This window comes from Homalodisca vitripennis, chromosome X, assembly GCF_021130785.1.
Source record: "Homalodisca vitripennis isolate AUS2020 chromosome X, UT_GWSS_2.1, whole genome shotgun sequence".
NCBI lineage: Eukaryota > Metazoa > Arthropoda > Insecta > Hemiptera > Cicadellidae > Homalodisca > Homalodisca vitripennis.
In genome coordinates this window covers 80380988-80405781 of record NC_060215.1, presented here as the reverse complement: position 1 = coordinate 80405781, position 24794 = coordinate 80380988, and the positions used below count along the sequence as shown (strand labels likewise).

At 35.8% G+C, this 24794-nt stretch overlaps 1 protein-coding gene across 6 annotated transcripts in view; it reads left to right on the top strand.

The window, feature by feature from the left end:
• Positions 1 to 24794, top strand: part of LOC124369246 (centaurin-gamma-1A) — a 233820-nt gene that overhangs the window by 107969 nt on the left and 101057 nt on the right. Inside the window, exons 1-2 of one of the 6 annotated variants that reach the window (XM_046827137.1) lie at positions 11608 to 11825; positions 15067 to 15448. The exons of 1 other annotated variant lie outside the window; for it this stretch is intronic. In XM_046827137.1, coding sequence (XP_046683093.1) covers positions 15277 to 15448 — 172 coding nt within the window. In that variant the 5' untranslated portion in view covers positions 11608 to 11825; positions 15067 to 15276. Of the gene's footprint in view, positions 1 to 11607; positions 11826 to 14790; positions 15449 to 24794 lie in introns of those variants that run through there. 4 more of the 6 variants (XM_046827136.1, XM_046827134.1, XM_046827132.1 and 1 more) reach the window with 4 other exon arrangements.

Here is a 24794-nt window from a genome sequence, read left to right as displayed (position 1 = left end):
GTGTTACAACTTTCCAAAATAGAGGTGCTTTCCAGATTCTCCCCTGAGAATGCCCTCCCTCTTTCTGTGTCTGCGCGTGTGTGTGTGCGTCCGACCCGTACTACCTCCGTCGAACTAGGCTACAGTTCTATTGTACTAGGACAATGCCACGATGTCTACAAAACAGTCGTTATACAAGACATTTATATGGTAATTCGCGCCATTGTTTTGACTTGGGGCGCTTCCCTGCTGTAAAGATGGTATATGTTAAGGAGAGGGAATTTGGAGATTCACCGTGGTCGTCATGCTTATAAAACTATTGGCGTGCTTTGTGGACGTGCAGTTTTCGTATTAACACAGTCAGTTGTCTTGGGTCATATTCCTGTGATAAGTAACTTGTATAGGTTTATCGCGGCCTTACATGTTCAAGGACGTATAAGTAGACTTCTAGAAGAAAATATATTGTTATCCTGTTTTGCTCGAGCAATCAGCTTTTAACAAATTTAGTTGTTTCTTGTTTTTCCTATAGTTGTTTAAAATTCCCAAGTATATAATATATATATATATATCTTTTTTGGTCTTCCAATTCCGTTCGTCTTACAATTACAATAAAGTGTGTTTTACAACTGTTTACTAAACCTCTGTAAACAAATTCGCTATATATATATATATATATATATATATATATATATATATATATATATATATATATATATATATATATATACTCAATGTAACATTCTTATCGAAGAAAACTACACTGGAAGGGTGTGCTCAAATACCATACGATGTACGGTCATATAATCCATCAATCAACATATAATGTATTATACATCTAAATATTGAATAAGTCTTCCTAACTTTGTGCACGATAGTAAGACAAGCTATTCTGAAAACATATAAGATGATGGAGTCAATTTTAAAATGGTAGTTATGTTCATTTGGGGAGGGAGGATTTTCGCAGTGCAACTGGGAGAGCGGAGAGCACTGACGAAGACTTCGCATGAACAAAAATGTTAGTGTTTTATACTGCAAAAGTATTTATCCAGTTTGCTGCAGTGTGCTGCTGACAAGGCACCTCATGTGACCTCTAGACTAGGGCCGGGTCTAGCTCGGTAACAAGGGTCAACCCCAGGGAAGACCTTCGGGGACACTTTGGCCGTGATCGTCGAGCCGGTCCTGTTAAACTTTTATTGCCGTTACTTGTCGATTCGCAATGCGGCAAAATAATCAGATTAGTCACTCCGAGAGACACACAGCAGTTTTTATTTTCTGGGTCGGTAGTGTAAAATTGTTATTTACTTATAAACGACTGTTAATTAATTAATATTAATAAGGAGACTTTGTAACCTAAGCTATGTGATATTAGAAGCTATGTTTTATGAAATGTCCATACATGCGTGATACGAAATAAGCTGCTTAGTTTAATTATTTAATTTTGTGGCTATTCACCAAAAACTATATGCTTTTTTGTTATTTTCAGGTAAATGAAGTGTTTTATGGAAGTAGTTCTACATGTCGTATGCTGTAAGTAAAGTATTCAAATACATATCACATTATATGTTTAAACTTTGCCATTTCAATATTTCTTTTCTTTCCCCCGTGGCCTACTCGAAAAAACAACTGTGCAGTGAGGGGCAGATTATATGTATGTATATATTCATTAGACATAAATGTAACGATTAAAACTGTTGTTATCATACGTGTCAGTACAATGTCACGTATTGGAATATACAAAAATACAATATAGTGTTTTAAATTACACACCGACATATCTACCCTGTCAATCAATGCAATACTGCTACTGATAAAGTGTGGCTGTCACAACGTATCAGTAGGATCAAGCTTCAAACGTTGGACTCGTGATTGTAATTTTTCGTGGAAGGAGGGTTTTCAATATAAAGTAATTACCCAAATACCTATAACCAAAGCACGATACGAATGCAGATTTGTTTGGGGTGAGGAAGGGTGTGTTCACCATACCTGTATCCTTTGATCGTTACTGTTAAAGTCACAAGATGTCCTAGAGTGATGCCACAAGAAGGAAGGAAAAGGACGTATCTCTGCTCCACTGCCACTTCTTTCTAAGATGCCGACATGGGGTTTTAGCAAATAAGCACATGGTTTGCAAAACCAAATTTTGGTATGCAGAACCAATTACTCCTGGAAAATATTTCAGCTTTGTAGGTAGGTATCTCGTCAGTCTCCTGTTGAACACACTGGGCGGCAATCCTGTCCTGTACCGGTATGTGTACTGTGGATTAATTAAATTGAATAGTTATATAACCTTGGTTTTTATGATATAGAGATAAAAGATTATTTAATTATATATTTCAAGTGCACGAATATATATATCACATATTAATAAAAGTTACTTTCTTCCAAAAAATACATTTTATAACCGATTGAAACATTAACAAATTTCCTGTCTCCGGTACACTTCTGCATATTTGGTGAAGTAATTCCCAGGAGTAATTGAGTCTGCCTGGAAATAACAAATTAGACATACCAAGAAGAGTTCTATTTCATTTCTGATGTCCTCCTTGAAGATATATACAATTCAATTAATACGTTCAATGTTATTAGTGAAAAGTGAAGCTTTTCTTTAAACTTTGCTTAAATCATCATTATATAGTGTCATCATGTGTTGTGGTACAAATATTATAACTAACTACAAGTGCCCTGTATGACCGTCACAGCTAACTCTAGGATATTGATACCAGTTCGTCTTTTCTAGTTATAAATAGTTTTGTGTGACCAAATGTGACCGAGTGTCTCGTACGAACTACATAAGCTATCGCTGCTGCGTGCTGACGTGGTACTTGCTGACGCTTTGTGTGCGGCTACCCGTAAATCCACAGATCAGCACCGCATCGCTAGCCGCCAGTCTGTCAGCAATCGGTATTGCAGCGTCCGCTTATAACTCATTTTTCAGAGCGGTCATGTGAGTTTCGACGAATGAGCCAGGAATCCCGTGCAACGGTAACGGGAAACCATCAATATTTTTCGAATAATTATCGTCAGTAAGAACACATGGTTTTCTCGAAGTGTGTTTATAGTGTGTGTAGATAAAAGGCGTTATGTTTGTAACCTACAAGAATAAATCAAGAACTATTCCCAAGCCTATTTTCGTAACGTAATTCATTATCTTATATTGCTCAGAAGTAACATTTCATACATTTCAAGTTCTTGTCTAATAAAAAACAGTAGATCTTGAAAGGATAACGAATAGTCACAAACAGTTTGTTCTTGTTGAGACAAATAACGTGAATTATCAAGTATAATGTTTTTTGGTAATGGAAGATAGATCGCGTTCTGTTCTTACTAGATCATTTCCTAAAAAGGGATGTAATCGTGATTCTGTGAAGTAAGTACAAACCAACCAGTAATCACACGCATTGAATCGGACAATTTTCTGGGTAATCTCCAACGACGACGCGACTAGACACACACTCATCGTGGACATCTAGTGACGAGGAAAGTGTTTACAGTTTAGGATTGGATTTGGAACTGTGTAGAAATCTGTAAATGTTTGTAGTAAGTAAAACCTCACATACAACTCGGCGTATCTCACATCCTGCAGTCTCGAGCGTGTCATCATGATCTCAGGATGACGGAGGGCGGTTGATGGAATACTGAGATCACGGTCGGTGACTGACGGAACACCGCCGCGCCGTACTGAGTCAGACAAATGTCGCAGAACCTAAATTAACTTAGAGGCAGCCTCGCCATTATACCACTCCTACCATCTAACTGTACTCATAATTTAAATGGGCGAAGCTGTCAGTTCGGCCTGCTCGCTAGAGTTTAGCCATACTCAAACAAGTTTACAGTCTGTGATAAGAACGTATGGGACACAGACAGAACTTTTAATTTGTAATTTTAAATGCTTTTAAAAACACTATTTTTTCTTTGTGGTTGAAGTTTATTAACATTCCCCCGTACCGTTCATTGCAAATCCTATTAGTAGGATAAAATGAAATTGTAAATATGAGATAGGCTACAATCGCATTTAGAGGGCAAAACTCATCTCCCAACAGGTTACAACTTGGGCACCAGTCTGACTTATGTTCAGTTATTCTAGTCACGATACTACTTAACATGACTCTTTCCTGCTTTGTGTGGCAAATAAAGAAAAGTGGGAGCACTTCAGTCTCTTGGTAATTTCTTTGATCTTCGGACAATGCGATACACTTATCATTATGACAGACTCAACCGTGTACAAACTTGCGCACCAGTCTGACTTATCAAACTAATTCCCTATGTTCAGTGATTCTAGTCACGATACTACTTAACATGACTCTCTTTCCTGCTTTGTGTGGCAAATAAAGAAAAGTGGGAGCACTTCAGTCTCTTGGTAATTTCTTTGATCTTCGGACAATGCGATACACTTATCATTATGACAGACTCAACCGTGTACAAACTTGCGCACCAGTCTGACTTATCAAACTAATTCCCTATGTTCAGTGATTCTAGTCACGATACTACTTAACAACATGACTCTTTCCTGCTTTGTGTGGCAAATAAAGAAAAGTGGGAGCACTTCAGTCTCTTGGTAATTTCTTTGATCTTCGGACAATGCGATACACTTATCATTATGACAGACTCAACCGTGTACAAACTTGCGCACCAGTCTGACTTATCAAACTAATTCCCTATGTTCAGTGATTCTAGTCACGATACTACTTAACAACATGCCTCTTTCTTGCCTTATGTGGTAAATAAGAGAAGTGGGAGCACTTCAGTCTCTTGGTAATTTCTTTGATCTTCGGACAATGCGATACACTTATCATTATGACAGACTCAACCGTGTACAAACTTGCGCACCAGTCTGACTTATCAAACTAATTCCCTATGTTCAGTGATTCTAGTCACGATACTACTTAACAACATGCCTCTTTCTTGCTTTATGTGGTAAATAAGAGAAGTGGGAGCGTTTCAATCTCTTGGTAATTTCTTTGTTCTTTGGACAATATGATATACTTAATATTATGGCAGATTCATTAATATTCTCTTTTAAAGGAAGCAATTCAGAAATGTCGACGTGATGCAGTTTACCAACTGGTTGATTTTAGGGCCAATCGCATAAATTCTGTATGTTTTAGTTTAGACAGTTCATTTCATAACGAAAGTTTATCTACTGTATAGTATTTTCTAGTAATTAGTTTTTGGTCTAATAAAGACACTATTATTATTTTTTTATGTTACTTATACATTGGAAAGACTTGGCGCTTGACGGGTACACTAAATAACTAACTATGGCTCGTGCTATTGATTGTGTTGATTGTTGCTTAGCTTATTAATGTTGCGTACCTACCTTTGTTTGCTAACTTGGTTTAGTAGGTCTCGTGTAGGATTTATGATCGATTGTCGCTACTGAGGTCCTTGCTGCTGGGCCAAGGTCAGGTACTTTCGCTCGTGTAATAAATTGATAAGGAACAGGTTAACGTTATCGGTACGGGTGAGACAAATATTGTTATAATTAGAACACATGAATAGCGGTTGTGGCTGACTCGATGGTGTCTTTGTGTAGGTTTGATATTTGGCATGTACATTTGCCTATACTCAAAAAAAGTATATAGTTGATTTTGACCTTAGTAAACTTTATGTTAGCGTACCTTACCTTTTTCCTGACCGTGATGTGTTTGAAACAAGATTATATTAAAATACAAGATGCTGTTTAAATCAAATGTGAAAACTTTCCTCAATAATAAGATTAATGGTAGGTGTGATTGATCTTATATTTGTACATTTGATTTAATATCTAATTTGCTAAAATGAGATTTAAAAATGATTTGTAGAGTGGATGTGACTAGAAATTAACGTTTTTTAATGAGATTGATACAGGAAAAAGATTTACTTAGAGAAAAAACAGATCATACAATGTCTCACAATTAGGTTGTCCATCAGCACTTTTTGTCGTCCTCGTTTAGCAAACATTTCCAGCAAAACTTTTGAAATTTGTTCTTCTGTTTTATTACAAATCCGCCTCCAAATAAAAAACCTGCTGGGGCTACAGTCTTATTGTTAGATACTTCAGTGATCCATAATGAGTTTTTACACTGTTTCTTTACAGTCTAAATAACCGGATTCCCACTTAATTGATGAAGGGTCTATAGACAAACATTTCTTATGTGATTGTATAACCTTTCCTATATCATACTTACTAAAATCAATACTGGATTACAAAATTTAGCTGTAAAAAGAGCCCAATCGATTAGAAGCTCTCGTTAAAGGATTTACCTTATATGTTCAAACTCTACTTGAACGTTCAGACCACAGTCATCAATAAGGTCTTTTAACCAATACAATCTTCTTCTTTCCAGTAGTTCATTTAATCCGTGGGACTTAAAACGATAATCTTGAGTTAACGTAGATGACACTCAATCATAGACTGTTACTGAATCTGTGATCACGCGTACTTTTTTCAACCCCCATTTCAAAGCCATATTCAACATTTTCAACAGCGCCTCCAGTTCAGCAAGTTATGACCGCAACATCATTCTATTCCTCAACCAAGAAGCATCCTCAACTTATTTCACTATTGATTTCAATGCAAACTACTATTGCAAGGCTGCTGACGTCGCACCATACTATACGTACCTTCTTCACATGGACCTATTGCCCATTTTCCAAATACAGGATCCCTTTTATTGACGCCTTTAATTATATCTCTTAACATCAACAAGCTTTTTCATCAAGCTTATCCTCCTACCCTATTTCAGACAAACATCTCAACCCAACTACATGCGGCTGGAGCCCACTTGCTACAGTATAATGGCTACTTAACAATGAAAATAAGTCTCTCTTTGTTTTTGATGTCCCCCAAAGTGTTAAGTTTGTTGTCTCTGGCCCACCTTATCTTTCCATCTACTTTCGATGGTCTTAATCCCAACACTCTACTTCCAACAAGAGGTTCTACTGGTTTTGCCTCCATATTGTACTTTACAATAACTGAGTCTCACTTTGACTGTCTACAACTTTTTCATTTATTATAATATCGTTTACTATATCATTTACTATAATAATAATAATGACATAAGAATCAGTACCAATGCTAACACTAGTTTGTGTATTGATAAAACTTTATTGACAATACTACTTATAATTTTTGGTGCAACGTTTAGATCAAAATCAAGTCGTATCAAACAATAACGTTTCCCTTTGAACTGAATACCTTGCAATTTCCACAAGTGTGGGGCAATGTGTATCTGTAGATACGCTTTACGGAAATGGTACTAACTTGCTCTCATATTTGTCTTAATTATAATCTTAATTTAGCTCCACAAACTTTACTACCTGCCTTGTGACTTAAAACACATTGATTATTCAGTACCGGCTCTTTGTAATTCAGAACCGTCCTTACCTTCTCTTTATTAGGCTGAATAACCGCCATCAAAGGGATGGCTCCGTAAAACTCTCCGTCATAAGCTTCAAGCCATCCATTTTCAATTCATGTTTCCACCTCATCTTCAAAGGCTTGCTGAGCATCAGAGGGACATTCGTACATTGGTATATGATTTTTTATTACATGTGTTATGTCCAAACCCAAATAATTCAATTCGACAATCAATTTTCCTTTACAAACTTTGCACAAAAATCACAATCATTAATTTAAATTACATACGTTTTTGATATTACACCCAAATTTATGTCCGACTGACGCGTCTTAAACTTCACATTGCAATTTCCTTGAATTGAGACTCCGCCCATTACTGATAATGTATTTAACCCCAAAAATATTATATACTTGGGCAAAACTTGTAAAACTAAGTAATCCAGCTCAATTTGAACCCCACAAATAACAAACTAACAAAATAACAAAGTGTACATGCAATTACACAGAACGGACTCTGTATTCATTGTTCATTGGTTCGTTGTTTTCAGTTCCATTCCAAATGTTTTGCCAAATCAGGTGAAGTAATTGACCTTGTATAGCCTGAGTTCAGTAAAACAACTGTAGGCAATTCCGCAGACCAACTGTGGCACCTGCGCAACAAACAGCGGCTATTCTTACTAGTGTTTTGTAGACTGTTGGCACGTTGAGGCATTATGCCCTGTCCCTACATAACGGAACAGATCAAATTTGAGGTATTCCTGTTTTTTAAATGGACAAAACCATGCTAAACGTTCCCTCACTTTGCACTCAAAACATCGTATGCTATCTTTATTAGTATCCTTGTACAGTTTCAAGCTTGATTGGCTACTGTCCCAATGTTATTTTCACTTGCAGTTATAAAACTTAGCACTCTCTCCATTACTTGTGATAGTTCATATCTTGAGGGAAACAAGCTGCCTCTGTACCCTGTTTGCTGTTGTTTGTGCTGTGTTTGGCGGTAAACTATGCACCATAGAATTCTTGACCCATTCATCGGATACGGAAGGATACACAAGTTTTTAAGCATGGAACCTCTTCGATTCAGTAACATGAAGTAGCGACGTACCTGGGAGCAATCTTAATATGAACTGCTCATACGTTGGAAACCGTTTACAGAAAATGCTTGTTGAAGAGTATGAGTTTGGCAATTTCACTTCACGTCTTCGAAAAGTCCATCATGCACTGCAAAAGCTCCACCAGACAAACATAATGGAAGAACTAATTCAAATCCGTTAATCTTCTGTACCTCACACACCAATTCCAACTTCTTTTGCCATTCAGTGAAATGTATATTTCCATCATACTGTGTGATTAAATATGAAAATCTTGGTATTGACATTTTAATTATTACCGAAATAACTTGTAACAAAATTACGCTAACTGTAATTTATTTCACACTTTTAACATGTAACCAAAATAAGAGAATATACCCTTAAAACGACTTCTCTCAACTATCACAAATACAGCAATCCTGATATACAAAGAAAAGAACTGTTCATAATAAAATGAAACCACAGCAAATGTTTTATAAACGAATAAACTATCCGAGATATTCCCACAAACATACAATTGTACAACCGAACAATATCCGAAACTCATGAACCATAATTTATGTAATTTAAATTCTAAAACTTGAATCAGAAATGCATGTAAAGTATTTTAAATGGTAGGGGTTGGAAAAAATTCAATCAATTTTACCAGAATAAAATATAAATAGTAGAGACAAAATCAACTAAAAAAGAACTTAATAATTGTTCAGTTTGTTAATCTATAATTTTGTTGCTATCCCGTAGGATGATTGTATATTGAAATGTTTGTGTGTAACGTAAATTAATAAACAAACTTATTTAAGATATGTCTGTGGTCATCCAGTTTGCTAGTAAAGTTTGTAAATAATGTTAGATGGAAAACTGTTTTAATTTTTAAATTTGGAAACTACTACGTATCAGTGATATCATTTCTCAAACTATTTTAATATTTCTTCAACTCTTAATATTCAGACGAGAACCGTTATTCGTGTCTTGAAAGACGCTACTAGTGTTGTGCGGTTGCCGATTCACTTGGTGTTTTTTATCGCTAAGTAATGTTGGATTCAATCCACATATCAGGTAGTGCAAGGAGTGCAGGCACTTTGACCCTCCTGATTCCAAACAGGCTGTACCGTCCTGCTACTCTGTTATTGTAATAGATTGTGTTGTACAACTAGTCTATACCATATAACCCCGAATAGTATTGCATTCGTCTTCAGATGAACGGCCAACCTTTCTATAACAAACATTGGAGTCAGTTTTGGCAGAGTCAAAAATAAAAATCCCAGTTACATATATGAGCCGAAAGTAACGTACTTTGCTCGTATTTAGATGAAGGGGGAGGCGACGACCTGCGGTGATTCAGTGACTTGAAGGCTCTTTTGTGAGTCCCCCCTGAGGGAGAGGGGCTTTTTGAATCGGGCCGTGCTCTTGGCTCTCTTTGACTCCAAGGGGATCCGGCCGGGCGAGCTTAGTCTGAAACCTCGCTCTGGTCCGCCGCGCCGCTCCTCTCTGCGCTACATCGCATTACCAGTCTCTTCTTGTAATGAGTCCCTACCTACATCTGAAAGCGAGTCAATTTAATATAGCCTCGCCCATGTTATAATTTAAGCCTTTTTGATACAAGACCAAATGTACCGATCGCCTTCGAGCGATTAACTTATTCTATTAGGAGTTATCGAGTTAGACACTCTCAGTAAAATGTCTTCCTCAATGTTAATTTTAAACCTAAATTTCAACATAAAGTGGTAAAATGGTAAGTCGCATTTTCATGTGAGTTTGTAGGTGTGCAAGGAGTACATCCACAACTGTTTGTTTCTTTGTTGTGTTTGCAATTACCTTAATCTATTTCATCTGGAAAGAATTCCCACTAAAATACAATTAAACAGGATGGAATGCAGTTCCATCGTGTAACATTTCTGGATGGGATCAGTTTGTTTGTTGCTCGTGGTTTACATTTTCCCGACGTGCAGTTTCGGTGTAGGATTAAAAGGACCACATACATTACAGAAATATTAATAAACATATATATTGCAACGATAAGCTGCATCCGCGGCGTGCATATATATTAATTGGAAAATATTAATAAACAACTAGACCATCTATCCTATTTTAGAACGATATTTTAGACCTGATATCACGAGAGTCGAAACTTTATTATTCTGCGTAACTTGCTAATATATGTGCTTCGATTCTGTATTTCATAAATTTGAACGTTTTCTATTCTCGATCATATTAATTTAAATTAAAACCTTCGACCTTTATAATTTTATGTGTTACGAAAATACGATCAACAGAAACAGTTTCAGAATGTAAGTAGGAGAAAATTGAATCGATTTTCAGAACGCAGCTATAGATAAGGCAAGTTTCTATCTAAAACGTTTATTGTAGTAAAATAAAACAATGTCAAGCACTTGTAATTTTTTACTCACCCAATAGTTAGTGCATATCATTGTGAATTATTTAGGAAATACATTTTTCGATACGGTGTAATTACAAAATGCTATGATCCAACATTGAAAACATGAAATGGTCCGTGTCTTCTCTGTATTTAATTTATCTCTTGTAATGCATCTTATTTTATCAATGTTATACAAGCAACAAAGTAACCTCCGCATATGATACTTAGTTTCTTAAATACCCATTTTATAGAAATGAGGGCCCAGTTTAGAGCTAAACATTTTAAACCATACCTCTACGCCAATTCGTAGGATTGTGAAACATTTAACATGTATTATTTGTATTCTTTGGGCAGGAACTGGTATAAAAAACACTGACTGAATAGCTTAACTGTTTGTTAATTACATGTTTCGGTTACTGCGTAGTATTTAGCTAAAAAAATTGAATGAGTTGCAACTGTTCAATCATCAATCATCAATACTTTTAAATCCAATAAACTGCGAAAAGTAATGTGGAAAAATTGCTCAAACTACAATTACTCAAAACTGTTTACTAATGTGCTTTGTGTGAATTGGTCGGTGCATTGTGTGTGACAATAGGCATTTCATGGACTGACCCGGCCAAGACAGATAGTCTGAGATAAGCGGTGGGATACCTGTCTGTATGGTAATGAGTGTCTGACTGCAAGGTCGCTACAGATGATGATTGTAAGGGAGGGGGGAGTTTGAGGGGAGGTTGACCATTGTGATAACGGCAGCAGGGGGGGGGGGGGTGACGCGGCTGCCGCTGTGGCTGAATGTTGAATGTAGTGTGCTGTTGGCCCGATACAAGTGAGCGCGAGCTGTAACCCCTCACTTCTCATCTGTTGCGGTGTCGCCGTGCGGGTCTCACGTCAACACTGACGAGTACAACTCTGTTTTAATAACAGTCCGAGTGATTTTACAGTGCTTTTAGCCAGTTTATGTGATTTTGTGCAGTCTGTTCTATCATTGTTACAATACATTTTAACTACTTTTATCACACATTGTCGGAATAGTTAGGTATTACTTAGATAATTTTCTCTAACTTTTACTCTTTAGTATCTAAATATGAAAATTAAATTAATTAATTATAATTATACATATTAGTTGGTCCCAATTTTTGTCGAAATTCGAGAACATTTCAACTCAATCTTTAATCCTAACTTATATTTAATCCAGTTGTTGAAAAGCCATTTTAGTTGAGCCAATGCTACATTGTACAATTTACATACGAAATCGAGCAAACGTAAAAGTTTACATTGTAATTGTAGCCTATTTACTTACCATACATTATATAAGTAACAGTCCACTACTTCTTGTCAATTTGATAATGTTATCAACCAATTATATCAGTGGGAACAATCTTAGGAATCAGTGTTATTGTTTTATCAATCAAGCATGGAATTTGAACTCATAACTAGAACTAATTATTCAATTTGTTTTGAATATATCCTTTTTAAAAAAGTTACAATAATTATTTTCTGTTACTTTTAATACCTTTAAATGTTGCCTAATGTATTAAATAATTTACATTGTACATTTATAACTAATGAGTACCTCGGTTAATAAACGACCAGTTAAATACCAAATACTTTCAAATTAATTTACTGTTAAATGTCAATTTGAAAATCGTTTCGAAAAACGACGATCTAAATTCGATTTAAATTATATATTTTTAAGGCATTGGATCTGGAAGGCCGTTTTAATTTAGTCTATTTTATTTCCAGTGTGTAAATACTAAACAAATACACAAGTATGATTTTAGTACTGTAAATGTGGTGTAGTAAGAGGTAACGGAAAACATAAAATGATAATAAAGTTGTTATTGAATGTCAATACGATTAACTAATCTGCAATGTATATAACAGTAGTATTTTCATGACCTGATTATGTGCACTGTTATCATTCTAAAACACTTTATCATTGGACGTTACTAGGTTGTGATAGTTTAGTAATTTGGTGAACAAACAAATACTGTGTTAATTAATTTGTGAAACACTTATAAAACTGGTGCACGGATATTGAATTATAACGTTATAAATCTAATGAACTAATAACGTTTTTCGTCAGTACACTACCTAAAAAGATTGGGAGGGTCCATCTCGGACATCAATTATTCCAAATAAATCCTTTAATAGGCTTGAACCTTACTTGTTGCATACTGTATTTTTCAGTTGTTTGTCTGGAAAACGTATATTTCATGAAAGGCTGTTATGTATAATGATCAAGTTTAGTCTAATTCACCTTATTAAGAAAAACTTAAATACACATGAATCACTGTTATTTGAAGGAAACGTGATTAACTGTTATTTTGACTCTACATTCACTGTTCCATATTTATCATACAATAAACATAAATCAGCCTTTTCTTATTTTAGACACCAATCAAGTCATTTATGTGATTTAAAAGAATTGGGATGTTTGTTAATAATCATCGACGAGCTGTTGACACAAAAAGTCACAAATTTTGTTAGAAAATAGCTAGGACGGTTCATCATATGAGATGAGGTACTTTTAAAATACTTCACCTGAAATGGTTTCTTATAAACCATATATAATGTTAAACGAGGCGGCGAGGTTCACAGTTCCAGAGACCTGAGCTGCGGCCGTTCCCTATTACCTTCATAAGTATGCTAGTCCGCCTCGTCGTCTGCATCTCGTCCCACGTGCTTCCTCCCATGATTCATTCTCACTTGCTTCACTCTATAATCCACAAAACACCGTCATTATCTTTTCCTTAACTGGACCTTTTCGTTTACCGCTAGAGGTCTACATCGTACCAGGCATAGACATTTGTTTCTAGCCTATGCCTGTGTACGATGGCCAACAGTGGAGTGTACGATTTAACTTGTGAATGTATTGATAATCAGCAGACATTCCGAACTTGGTTTTCGAGACAACTTGGTTGGGTTTTACTGAAATATTTAATGTAATCGACACATTTCAAAACAGCAGATTATGGTGTACAAAGTCACAAGTTACATTATTTTAAATACGCTTCGATACGACAGCCTACGTCAGAAGCACATTAAGGGCTATACGTTGTTTTTGTAAATATAACTGTGCTGTGTAAATATTGACGTGCTTTAGCAAATGTAAAATAACTTCTATATTCATTTCACCATTGCAAATACTTCTTAACAATATAAACACAGTAAACAAGTGTATGTTGTAGTTGTATTTGTTGGGAGAGTAAAGGAAGGCTGCCTGGTAAGGTTCGTTGTATTGACGTTTTTGTGAGTTCTCTCTGCCTGAAGAGTAGTTAGTTAAATGTCACTGCGTCTGAAAGGTCGTTGCAGTCTTTGCCCAACACCGTGAATGTAATTTAATTAATAAACAGGCGCAGCATAATCAGTGAGTGCGCCATAGCGCTTTATTTCGCCAGGATTATCAAAACTCTGTCTATGTTTGGTTTTTCTTGAACTAATCTGCTTGTGAAAAAACCCCTTGCATTACAGTAGGGAATGTATAAATTAATTTCCAATATAGATAGAAAACAAGTAGTTTTAAGTCAAATTAATTGTGAATCCTATAGTAGTTTCCTAGCCTCTTCAAAGGCCGATATCCTGATCTCCAGCACAGAAAGGCCGACGTCGATGTCTGAGAGTTGTCTGTTTATCCTCGTGTCAGATACGGTATCAGCAGCGATAAGCCGAGATAAGGCTGTGTCAGTGATCCGACATCCATATCCGCCCGCCTTCGCCGATCCCGATCCCGATCCCGATCGATACGCGATGCACTCACCTCTTGTTTTTTGTCGTTGATAGGGAAAACTCATAAATGTCGCATGTGTGTTAAAACCGACAGTTTATTAGCGCTATTAAACCTTAAAGTGTAATTCCATAGTTCCTTTATCTAGTAAAATTAGGTTGTATATGGATGCACCGAGTCTTGTGCTCTTTTGTCGAACTGTTCAAATGAGTATAATTTTTCATTCTTTGCTGCCAAAGTAGGGTTTATAGCTACTTACAACGAAATAGCATTCAAGTGATACAGCAGGAAACATATTGGTATTTAACATAGATTTGTTCTTTAACCCCGTGAGTTATGCTGAATAGCGTACTTGAATGAATGCACGGTGTATTTGATGAACTGTAACGGAAATTTGCTGGTGTTGAAACTCGCAACTGTGTGAATAGCACACACCGAGTCCTCTTTCCGTATCCACTCTGTTAATGGTCTGTACATCCATTCGATTATTAGTTTATCTTAAAACAGTAAAATTTCTAACTGCCGCAAAATCATCTAAATATTTTTATAGTGTCTCATTAAATTCATAATATCACAGAATGATTCATTGTGCTTAGACTGAACAATACGTACGTGGTTCGAACATTTCACTTAGAAAGTACGCGTACAGACAGGCACAACAGGAAAGAAAATCAGAACTTTCAAGATGACAACGCTAGTGGTTTGAAGTGGTTAGATTTGAGTGACAAGTGACTTGTTTGAGAAGTGACAGTGTTAAGTGATGATGTTGGCCACAAAGTGGCTGGTGCCTGCTACCCCTCCGGCTCGGAAAACCAGCGATACCCCCGCTAAGGTGAAGGAACCTCAAGAGTCCTTCCTCAGGTCGCTGAGGAGGCGATCTCTCAGGGTCAAGCGGTCCAAGAGCTTGGTCGTCCAGGAGAAGCGGAAATCAGGTAGGTTGTAGTGCCAAGATCTCTGCTAGAAATTTGTGCTGCTTTCTCTTTTTTCTAGGAGGATTTGTTAGGGACTAGATTTAGAAAAAAACTCCCATCCTTAAATAAAACTAAAGAAATATTTCATGATGATTTGATGTCGAAGTTGAGAAAGAGTGCATATTAGTCAATTCTTAAAAAACGTTTCACATCGAATTATGTGTCACTCTAGGAGATGTCGGCAGAAACAAATTTTGCTGAAATAATATAATCGTTTAGAAAAACATATGTCGCATTGAGATAAACGTTGGGGGTTCTTACGGCTCAAAATCAAATCAAAATGTTATATAACTTGGGAAAAAGTAAATTATTAATGTAAAGTTTGAATGGCCGTTAGTTTTTTCAACATACAACAGTCTGGGGCGAATTTAAGAAATTGATTGAAAAGGATTTCCTGGAGTATTTTATATGTGCATTGTTGTTATGTAATGCATGACTTTAATTAGCATCCATCGTATGATAATATATTAAGATATTCTTTCATTCAACTGTATGGTATATTCAATATAACCGATAGGTTGTAAATCTAGCTTATTTGGACATTTTACCGTGGAAAAGTCCAGGGGCAATAAATATATTCGATGGAAACACCTAAAAGGCTTGTCACGGTAAGTCGGTTACAATAAGATCGAAGACACATTATATCGGAAGGTATCAGCTTTTGCTATCTATTTGGCAGTTATTAAAAATTAATTTAATCATGATTAATTTATATTTTTTTCATTTAACTGTCTGCTATATTCAACATAACCGATAGGTTATGAACCTAGCTTATTTGGACATTTTTACCGTAGAAATGTCCAGAGGCAATAAATACCTTTTATGGAAACACTTAAATGGCTTGCCACGGTAAGCCAGCCATAATGAGATCGAAGACGCATTGCGTCGGAAGATATCGGTTTTTTGCTATCAACTTGGCAGCTGCTCGACAGATGCTCTCTACTGTGACGTCATCTTTTCAACTCCGCCGTATACTTGAGGCATTCCCCTCTCTTGCGGGGATCTTTGTTGTACTCTTCACATCGGTGGATTGACATTTTCATCATGGGACTGGTTCGAGTCTGGTTATAACATCTATTACGATAATATAGCGTGTGACGATAAGAGAAGAGCGAGTAGTTTGGCTGCAACAACTTGACGAGTTTAAGTCCCATAAATATAAATGTATGTTATCCTGGAATGGTTAGAACGTTGTGGCAACACGACAGAACTCGAAGTACTGCTGTCAATAAATGCAACAATACGTATTACAGACACTTCCATCATCATTCGGAGAAATGGTTGATCGCAATCCTTCCACGTGCGATTACTGGTCTCGTGGTCAAGTTGCTTTTTAAATTAGTAGACTTTTGGACATGTAAAAAGGTCCCCAATACGATTTTAACTGGTCTCAACAACAAATACTTAGAGAGAGAATATCTCTAACGATACGGAGATAATATCTTCGTGTGCGACCTAAGCCGTTCTTACAGTACGTTTCACATTAACCTCTTAAAGTTTAATATGATAGTCTTTCCAGTAATCAGCATTCACCTTTTTATCACCTAAATGCCAATCTTTTTAAGATCTGACAATAATTGGAGTTTAATATGCCAATAGTTTCGTAAATTCTTTAAACATGTATACAAATATATTGCTATGAAAGATTGTCGATGATTCTTAAGATTCTTACTCAGAAATTGTACAATTGCCAACGGCAGCAATAACAAATGAGAATCCGGAACACAGTTTGCTGTTCACGGTCTAGCGGTTCCAACCTCATCCCACCCTCTTGTTCTCCTCTATTTTCAATGCAATTTTTTCTCTCATGATCTTTTCGTTTGCAATATGTATAATGTATTTGGAACTCCCATACGTGACAAGGTAACGATTTAAGCTTCCACGCGATTCGGTGCTCCATAAAATCACTTTTGCTAATGACAAAATGTTCAGATTTCATCATTTATTAATGTTTATGGACGGGTTGTATAGTAATATGCAAAGTACATGGATTTCAGAGCTTCGCCAGTGTCGATTCTATAGAGACCAATACTGACCTCGCGTTTGGTTTGTTTGAACTAATTTTCGGTGTTAATGAATGGATTGTCTCGAGTGCTGCAGCTATTGTCCATGCCGATTGTTATCAATATTTGCAACACTAGTTTGCTGAAAACGCACAATTGAGGTTGTTTCATTTTATCAACTCGCATAAAGTACTTATTGGTTTTTATGGTCAAACACCGACACTCTTCCCCACCTTGAAAAAAATTCTAATTCTCTTAAATGAATTAAATGTTTATTTTCCGTTAAAGTTATTTAGAAACCACATAAGACTTTCAGAACAGTTGCAGATTATTGCATCAACACATCATTGCTCGTATTTTCAACCAAGTAGGAAATAAATTTCTCAGCTAGGCACAGAACAAAAAATAAATGCATCAGAATTATCACTAATACACGAGAAAACATAGATATCAATATAGTAATCAATTTAAAGAACTGAAAACTTACATGAGTGACGAAAATAATCTCAATCATCTCAATTATTAAACAAGAAGGAAGATTATGAAATTGTATGTCTGTATTTTTTTAAATTTATAATTTAATCTCTTTTATTAGGTATTTATTTATTAACGACACGACAGATTCTTTTTGAATTAGGTCTGTTTCTGCCCATACGTCTGTGCGATAACTCTTGATAGGGAGGACAGGACCTGCAGATAAGAAACTTCGTAAGTAGGTTCCTTTTGTCCAAGAAAAATCGCTATTGAATATGGGGTTGAGAGGTCAAAGGCTAGCAAACTAATAAGTAAATTCCTAACCCTTCTACATTGGTGTTTTGGGTAACCACGAGAAAAGCGCAAAATAAACAAATGAGTATATAAATAGAGTATATTGCGTAGTTGATCATATGAAATTAATTTGTTGAATTCTGTGACAAATTAGTTATTGAAATATGTACGAAATGTCAGATACTGTTGGTAACATTTAGAACTGTCAGGATTTAGTTGGTGTCTGATTTCTACTAGATGGGAAAGTAAACCGTAGCCATGTACTGGTGGCGTATAACCGTTACTGTAACCACAGATACGCATTAGTGTTCCGTGTTTATACCTCGTCGGTGTCCGGTGAATTGTCCAACATTAGTTCGACTTTACGCCTAATAAATCATCCCCTCCGCGCAGGGACCCCGTGCCCATCAGAGGCGTAATTCGATTTGTGTCCACCGTGTAGCCGCTACGGCAAGGTCCCACGTGTCACCTCAAAGTTGCCGCCAGCTGTTGAACTCTAGCAGAGTCGTTGGCTCTGGTGTTTCTAGGAAACAAATACCTGACCATATTACTTTAGTGATTGAGTCCCTAAGAGGGTTGTCGTTTGTGTAGCGAGTACTGGAGTGGTGCTAGTCCTGCAGTCACTCATATTTTAATAGTTATAAGTGGGTTACGTCTGTAGAAGATTTATTTGGAGAATAATTGTATAAGTGCTATTCAGTATTTACTGAGGAAGTAGCTGCTGCAACACTACAGAGATATAAAGAGAACACGCTAGTGTACTGCCTGTCGCGCGCATCCCAGGCTCCGCTTGTAACGTGGCTAAAGTTTGAAACTGACTTATGAATATAACTCGTCTAAAATCCATAATTTTATAGAAACTTTGACTTTAGTGGCTCATTACTAATGCATTGTAAAAATACGATTATTTTTTATAATAAAGTATATCTAGTATAGATTGTCACAGAACAAATTCTATAATGAAAGTTAATTATAAACCATTTATTAATATGAACAGGTTATATTTATTGTATTCGTGTTTTACGATACAATTATTAAAACCAAAACAACATAAACCACCCTCATAAGTAAGTTGTTAGCTTTTCATGCCTAGAATGTAATTGTGCGCAAGATGTAATCGTGTTAGTTAACACTAAAAGTTGTAATGAAAATCCTACGGTTTTAACTGACTTGTGTGTCTGGATGGAGATACTCGTGGACCAATGCCCAAGCCAAGTTGAGCCAAGAACTGCCCCTTAAGGTTTCAAGTCGATTCAGAGCATTTTACCTAAATTTTGTTTTTAACTCATGACAGTTTAAGATAAAATAACAAATGGTAACAAAACTATCACTGTCGGTAGTGTTAGGAAATTAAATACAATTAGTGTACATTTACAATTACTTTTAGATAAATACTTTTCTTGAAAAGTATGGTTTAAATGCTTTTCTTGTAATTTAATTTTTTAAACATGAAATACAAATTGCAATGTTAATAAAAAATAATAATGCAGCTAACCTGAAACTGGAATTTATCAAGCTTCTAGACATGCGAATAGCCATTGTTACAGACCAGTCACCCATTGTGTAACCCCCATCTATTGTGTCCCGAGTGCGTCTGCTGCTGTTCCCATTGAGGATAGGCTTTGTCTATATGTCGTCAATGGTTATTCCAATCTCCTATGCCTAGACATGCAAATCATGATCCTCGTTATTTTCACGATTAAATGCCAAGTTAACTTTGATATATGCTGCAGTGACTAAACACGCCGTCGATTAGTAACCTTGATTTTGACCTAAAAAAGTAAAAACTTAACTTTGTAGTTTATTTATTTTCACTGGAAATTTTTAATCTCTTTGTCTATTGTACGATTAACCATTTCGTAATTAATTCCTCAACGGACAGAATGTTTTGTTCGAGGTTATTCAGTTACATTCGCCAAGTTGTCAGGTACCGTTGATCGTGACCGTGTTTTAAATAGTCCAAGGTCACACAGAATTGGGTATTGGGTGATGGGACATGATTCATGTACAAGTAGGTGAGGCTACATAAGTTTATGGTTACGTTAATGGTTCTTTGGGACCTTTCTCTAACTAAACCAAATAACGATGTTTACTTCGAAAAATATCCGTCTCGCATGATGTACAAAAAACTGACTCCCTTTCGTGACAATAAATTTTGTGTTAAATGATATTTTGAATAAGTTTGTTTTCAAATACTTGTATAACATATGTTACTGTGTTGCACTCAGTGTGCTCACGGTCGGTCGCCCGCCGCCGCCGCACCACGGAAGTTGCTATCTGTAATCGTATGGAAATCGACGAGAAAGCGAAACCTGCCAAAGGTCGACAGCTGGTGAGCACGGACCGCTCAACTGTGGCTACGGGCTAGACCTGATACTAGCAATTCTATTAAATACTCTATCCGTCCTACCGATCAGGGAGAATTTTAATGTGCAATAATAACAATACACTCGTATTCTAATCGCGTCCCTCCACACCGAGTGTCGCGTAACAGGCTCCGCTGAGGTGTCATGCAACATTTCACTCTCAAGATGTCCTTCGTACAAGTAGGCTGACAGATAATCATACAGGAGACATACTGTACATAGGAGACATTTGTACATCCCCCAGCAGACAACAGAGGAATTGTGTCAGGCTATTGATTGACTTCCATGATGACGCTCGGACAAATTCCATGGTTGGAGATGAACCATCATAGAACTCATTATTATCTATACAAAAATGAAGTTTCGTGCAAAATTTAAAGTTTACTGACGCAATCTTTCTTAACACAATTTGTTACATGATCAATTCACTTTATTTTTTATAAAGTTTGATTTAATGACAGTTTTCAATAATAAAACTCTACACATCGAGTCACTAAAATATGATGTTATATGTATTGGGGTAGTTAAGCTACACGTGTTAACTTGTCACATGTTGCAATCTCGTATGATTGTACTCGGTACAAGTTTATTCTCGTATTTTATCGTTACCATCATGGTTACCCATAAGAACAATAAAAGGATGTTCGCTAACACTCAGCCAAATCCCATGAAGTGACGTGTACCATCATCGAACTCAGTGTTGCCTTATATAGAAATGAAGCTTCATACAACATTTCAATGCTTAGCAAATATAATAAATAAACAGGGTCCTTATTCGTTATCCGATTTCAGTTTACAATAAACTGTTTTACAAATAAACTCATTATGTGACTCTAAATCAACACATTCATCGGACTTGTTTTATCAACGTTGACTTCACGTAGTGGCTTATCACGTATTTGAAGACGTGTCAAGGTGATGGTTCTGATAACTAAAATGTTTCATTTTAAGTTTCTTGTTAAATGGGATATATTTGTCTTCGAGCATTAATAACGTATTAGCTCTTGGATTCTTATGGTACGTATGGATTATCCGACGACACTAACTTTGTGAATGTTGAGTTTAGCTCCAGTTCACCTACCTCTTAGTTGAGTGCTGTCACAGATTTGACGCTTGGAATCAGGAGTCATGTTCGTCTGAAGAGATCCAAAAAAAGTCGGCGATGATGAAGCTATATAACTCTTAACATAATTTCGACATCAGTGACGCCCAAACAACGAAGTATAGTGTAATCTAGGTGAAGAGTTATTCTCATTGTCACCTCAAGTTCACAATCGAGTGCTCTACGATGTTTTAGACACGATGTCTATGCACGGTGGAACAACTGACTTTTTTACATGTAACTTAGCTATGGCGGGAAGGGTTGATGCAATGTGTATTTTCAGTTTAGTTCCAATATACCTTCGAGAATACATATTTTACTATTGGCAGTGTGCAAATTGAATAGCATTTAACTGAGTTTAAATATTGGTATACACAGTTCAACAAGTGAATATTGTATCGTAATGACACATGGATTCATATCGCTGATCAGTTGTTTATCTGAAATGATTGCGTAGTACGGATGATGCCTCTCATTTATATAATCGGCATTATGTCTGGCACATGTCAAACAGTGATGCAATGTAGGTTCTGTAGTGATGAGTTTGTTATGAATGAATGAATTCTTTATCTATCCAGGCGAAGTTATGATCATGTCCTTTTTTAAACTTAGCGTTTCTTGTTCTGCGTTATAGTCTGGAGGGGCACAAGCCCGACAATAAGTTTTATACTGACTAATCAGTATAAAACTAATCTAAAGTCAGGAACAAATGTCATATGCACGATAAGATAAATATTATACGACAGGTGTATGTTACTGACTACTCAACTCATTAACTGACGATTATTCATTACTAGACTCAATTTAAAAATGAGTATTCACTTAAAGGTTAAATTAAAGCCATGTAGATTGCAGAACCCCACACGATGTCAGCATAAGATACGTAATTATATATATATATATATATATATTATATATATATATATATATATATATATATATATACGTTAATTATATATAGTTTAATACTTATGGTTTTTATACGATATTTTGTCAAATGCATTTTATATTTAATTTGAGTTAAAAATATCATGGTAGATTTTTTTATAAAGAATTATTTTGTATTATTTGTCAGCTATTCTTTAAACTTACTGTCATTATTTTTCTAATTCTAAAATTTGGCGTTTTAGTATTAGACCTATTTCTTTCCTTTAAAGTCAGTTCTAGTTCGAACAGACAGTATTCTTTCACGGCAATACTCTTATTACAATCAAGAACGCCAGTGCAGAGGCACCTGTCCAGGCAGTAACCCAGGACTGGTATGTTAAGTCTGGTATGTGACTTTGTAACTGGTATGTGAACTGGTGGTAAGTCTGGCGATCGTCACGCAGGGAATCGTTACTGTACTTAGTTGTTCCATGGCTTTCTAAGCAGGGTTAAAACTGTTATGTGTAAATATCCTCGCTCTTCAGTCTGTTATACTGTGGTTGCGACTTCATGGATGAATCTATATACGGGATAAATGTGTTTTACATTAAATGTGTTTAATTAAATCCCTTTAGAATTTTGCATGATGAGAAGGATTGTATTTGAAAAATGAAATTGCATTAGTACAGCTCACTTTTTACAATAGCGTCGAAAAAATCAACCTAAATCCTATTCTATAGTAGAAAGATATTATGTATAACGATAAAATAAAAGTTGCTGTTGTGCATTCTATGAGTAATTTCGATAATTTATTAGCCAAAAATGTTTCTATATTAACTCGTATTATGTTTATGTTGTCTTAAATTACATTTGCAAACAAAACTGGAGACAGCGGATTTCGTTGGTAATAACGTCTGAACACTTTATTGCATGTCTTGTTTGCTGTTTTTGTAGTTTCCAAGCTCCCATCCGCGTGCATAAAATTTAGAACACCCTTTATTAAACATGTATTCGTCTTTCACCTACATCTTATAGGTAACGAATAATATGTATTCGTTACCTATAAGACGCGTTTAAAGTGTTGGGAGTGTTCTAGGACTCTTATCTTATCTAACTTGTAAATAAACATTTACTACTCACTGTTTTGTTGAAGTATTATCGTAAAAGCTAATTCACGCATTAAATAATTCAACAAACCTGTACTCTAGTAACTCATCGTATTATATTTTTAACTACTCATTAAGGTAAAGAATAATTAAAACTGATGTTGAATGCGGGAAGTATTTAGTGGAATTATACATTTTATAAACAAATAAAGTTGTACGAGTTTTAAGGAGTATATCAGTTAAGACTTGTTTTTTTGTGGACTAAAAAAGTTTTTCACAATATTAGTTTTTATCTATTTTAGAAATTTCTTTCTAGTTTAAACCTGTCCAGATAGATGTTAACACCACTTGAGGGAAGGCCTTCAGATAATTCCACCATCAAGTTAACCAACTTCAATTTCACTTAGAGACGATGAGTCTTGTCAAACCTCTTAATTTGCCATCCGTGATCTTCTATGCCACTCATCATTTGTTGTCTTGGTCTCTATACTCTGAAATTTGCAAAAAAGTGAAAATGCGAAGCGTGGAAGTAGCTCAACATGCAGTCGCAAACAATATTAATCAGGCAGTGAACCCTTCAAGTGGTGTTAGCAATATCCCATCAACTTCAGCTTCGTTTTGTGTGTGAAGTGGTTATTTCAGTTCTCAATAACCTACAGCGAGCTGCAGACTTTGTCTGATTCGTGTATTTTATTCCTTAATCTTGTAATATATTAAATCATAGATTTTTCTTTACGATATACTTTACTTCCGGTAGTTTTCTAAGTAGAAAACACAATTATTACAATATGTCTTGTATTCAATAACGTAAATCCTTGATAGGTTACGAATTCTAACTTTCACACGATAAATTTGTTATTGTTGTCTCATTTGAATGTTTACCGATTTTGTTCAGTTTAAAATCGCGTTTGTCTGCATCGTACACATATACAATTTATTAAAGTAAATGTAATGTGTATAAGTTGTCAAAACATACCACCATTTTCAAACTTCGTTGTACAGTGTCTGTTTTACTCCGACATGAAGTTTCGAACTCTTGTGTTTAATGTTGCCTGGGACTGGCATGCCACTAGAATAGCCAACGTAATTATTTGA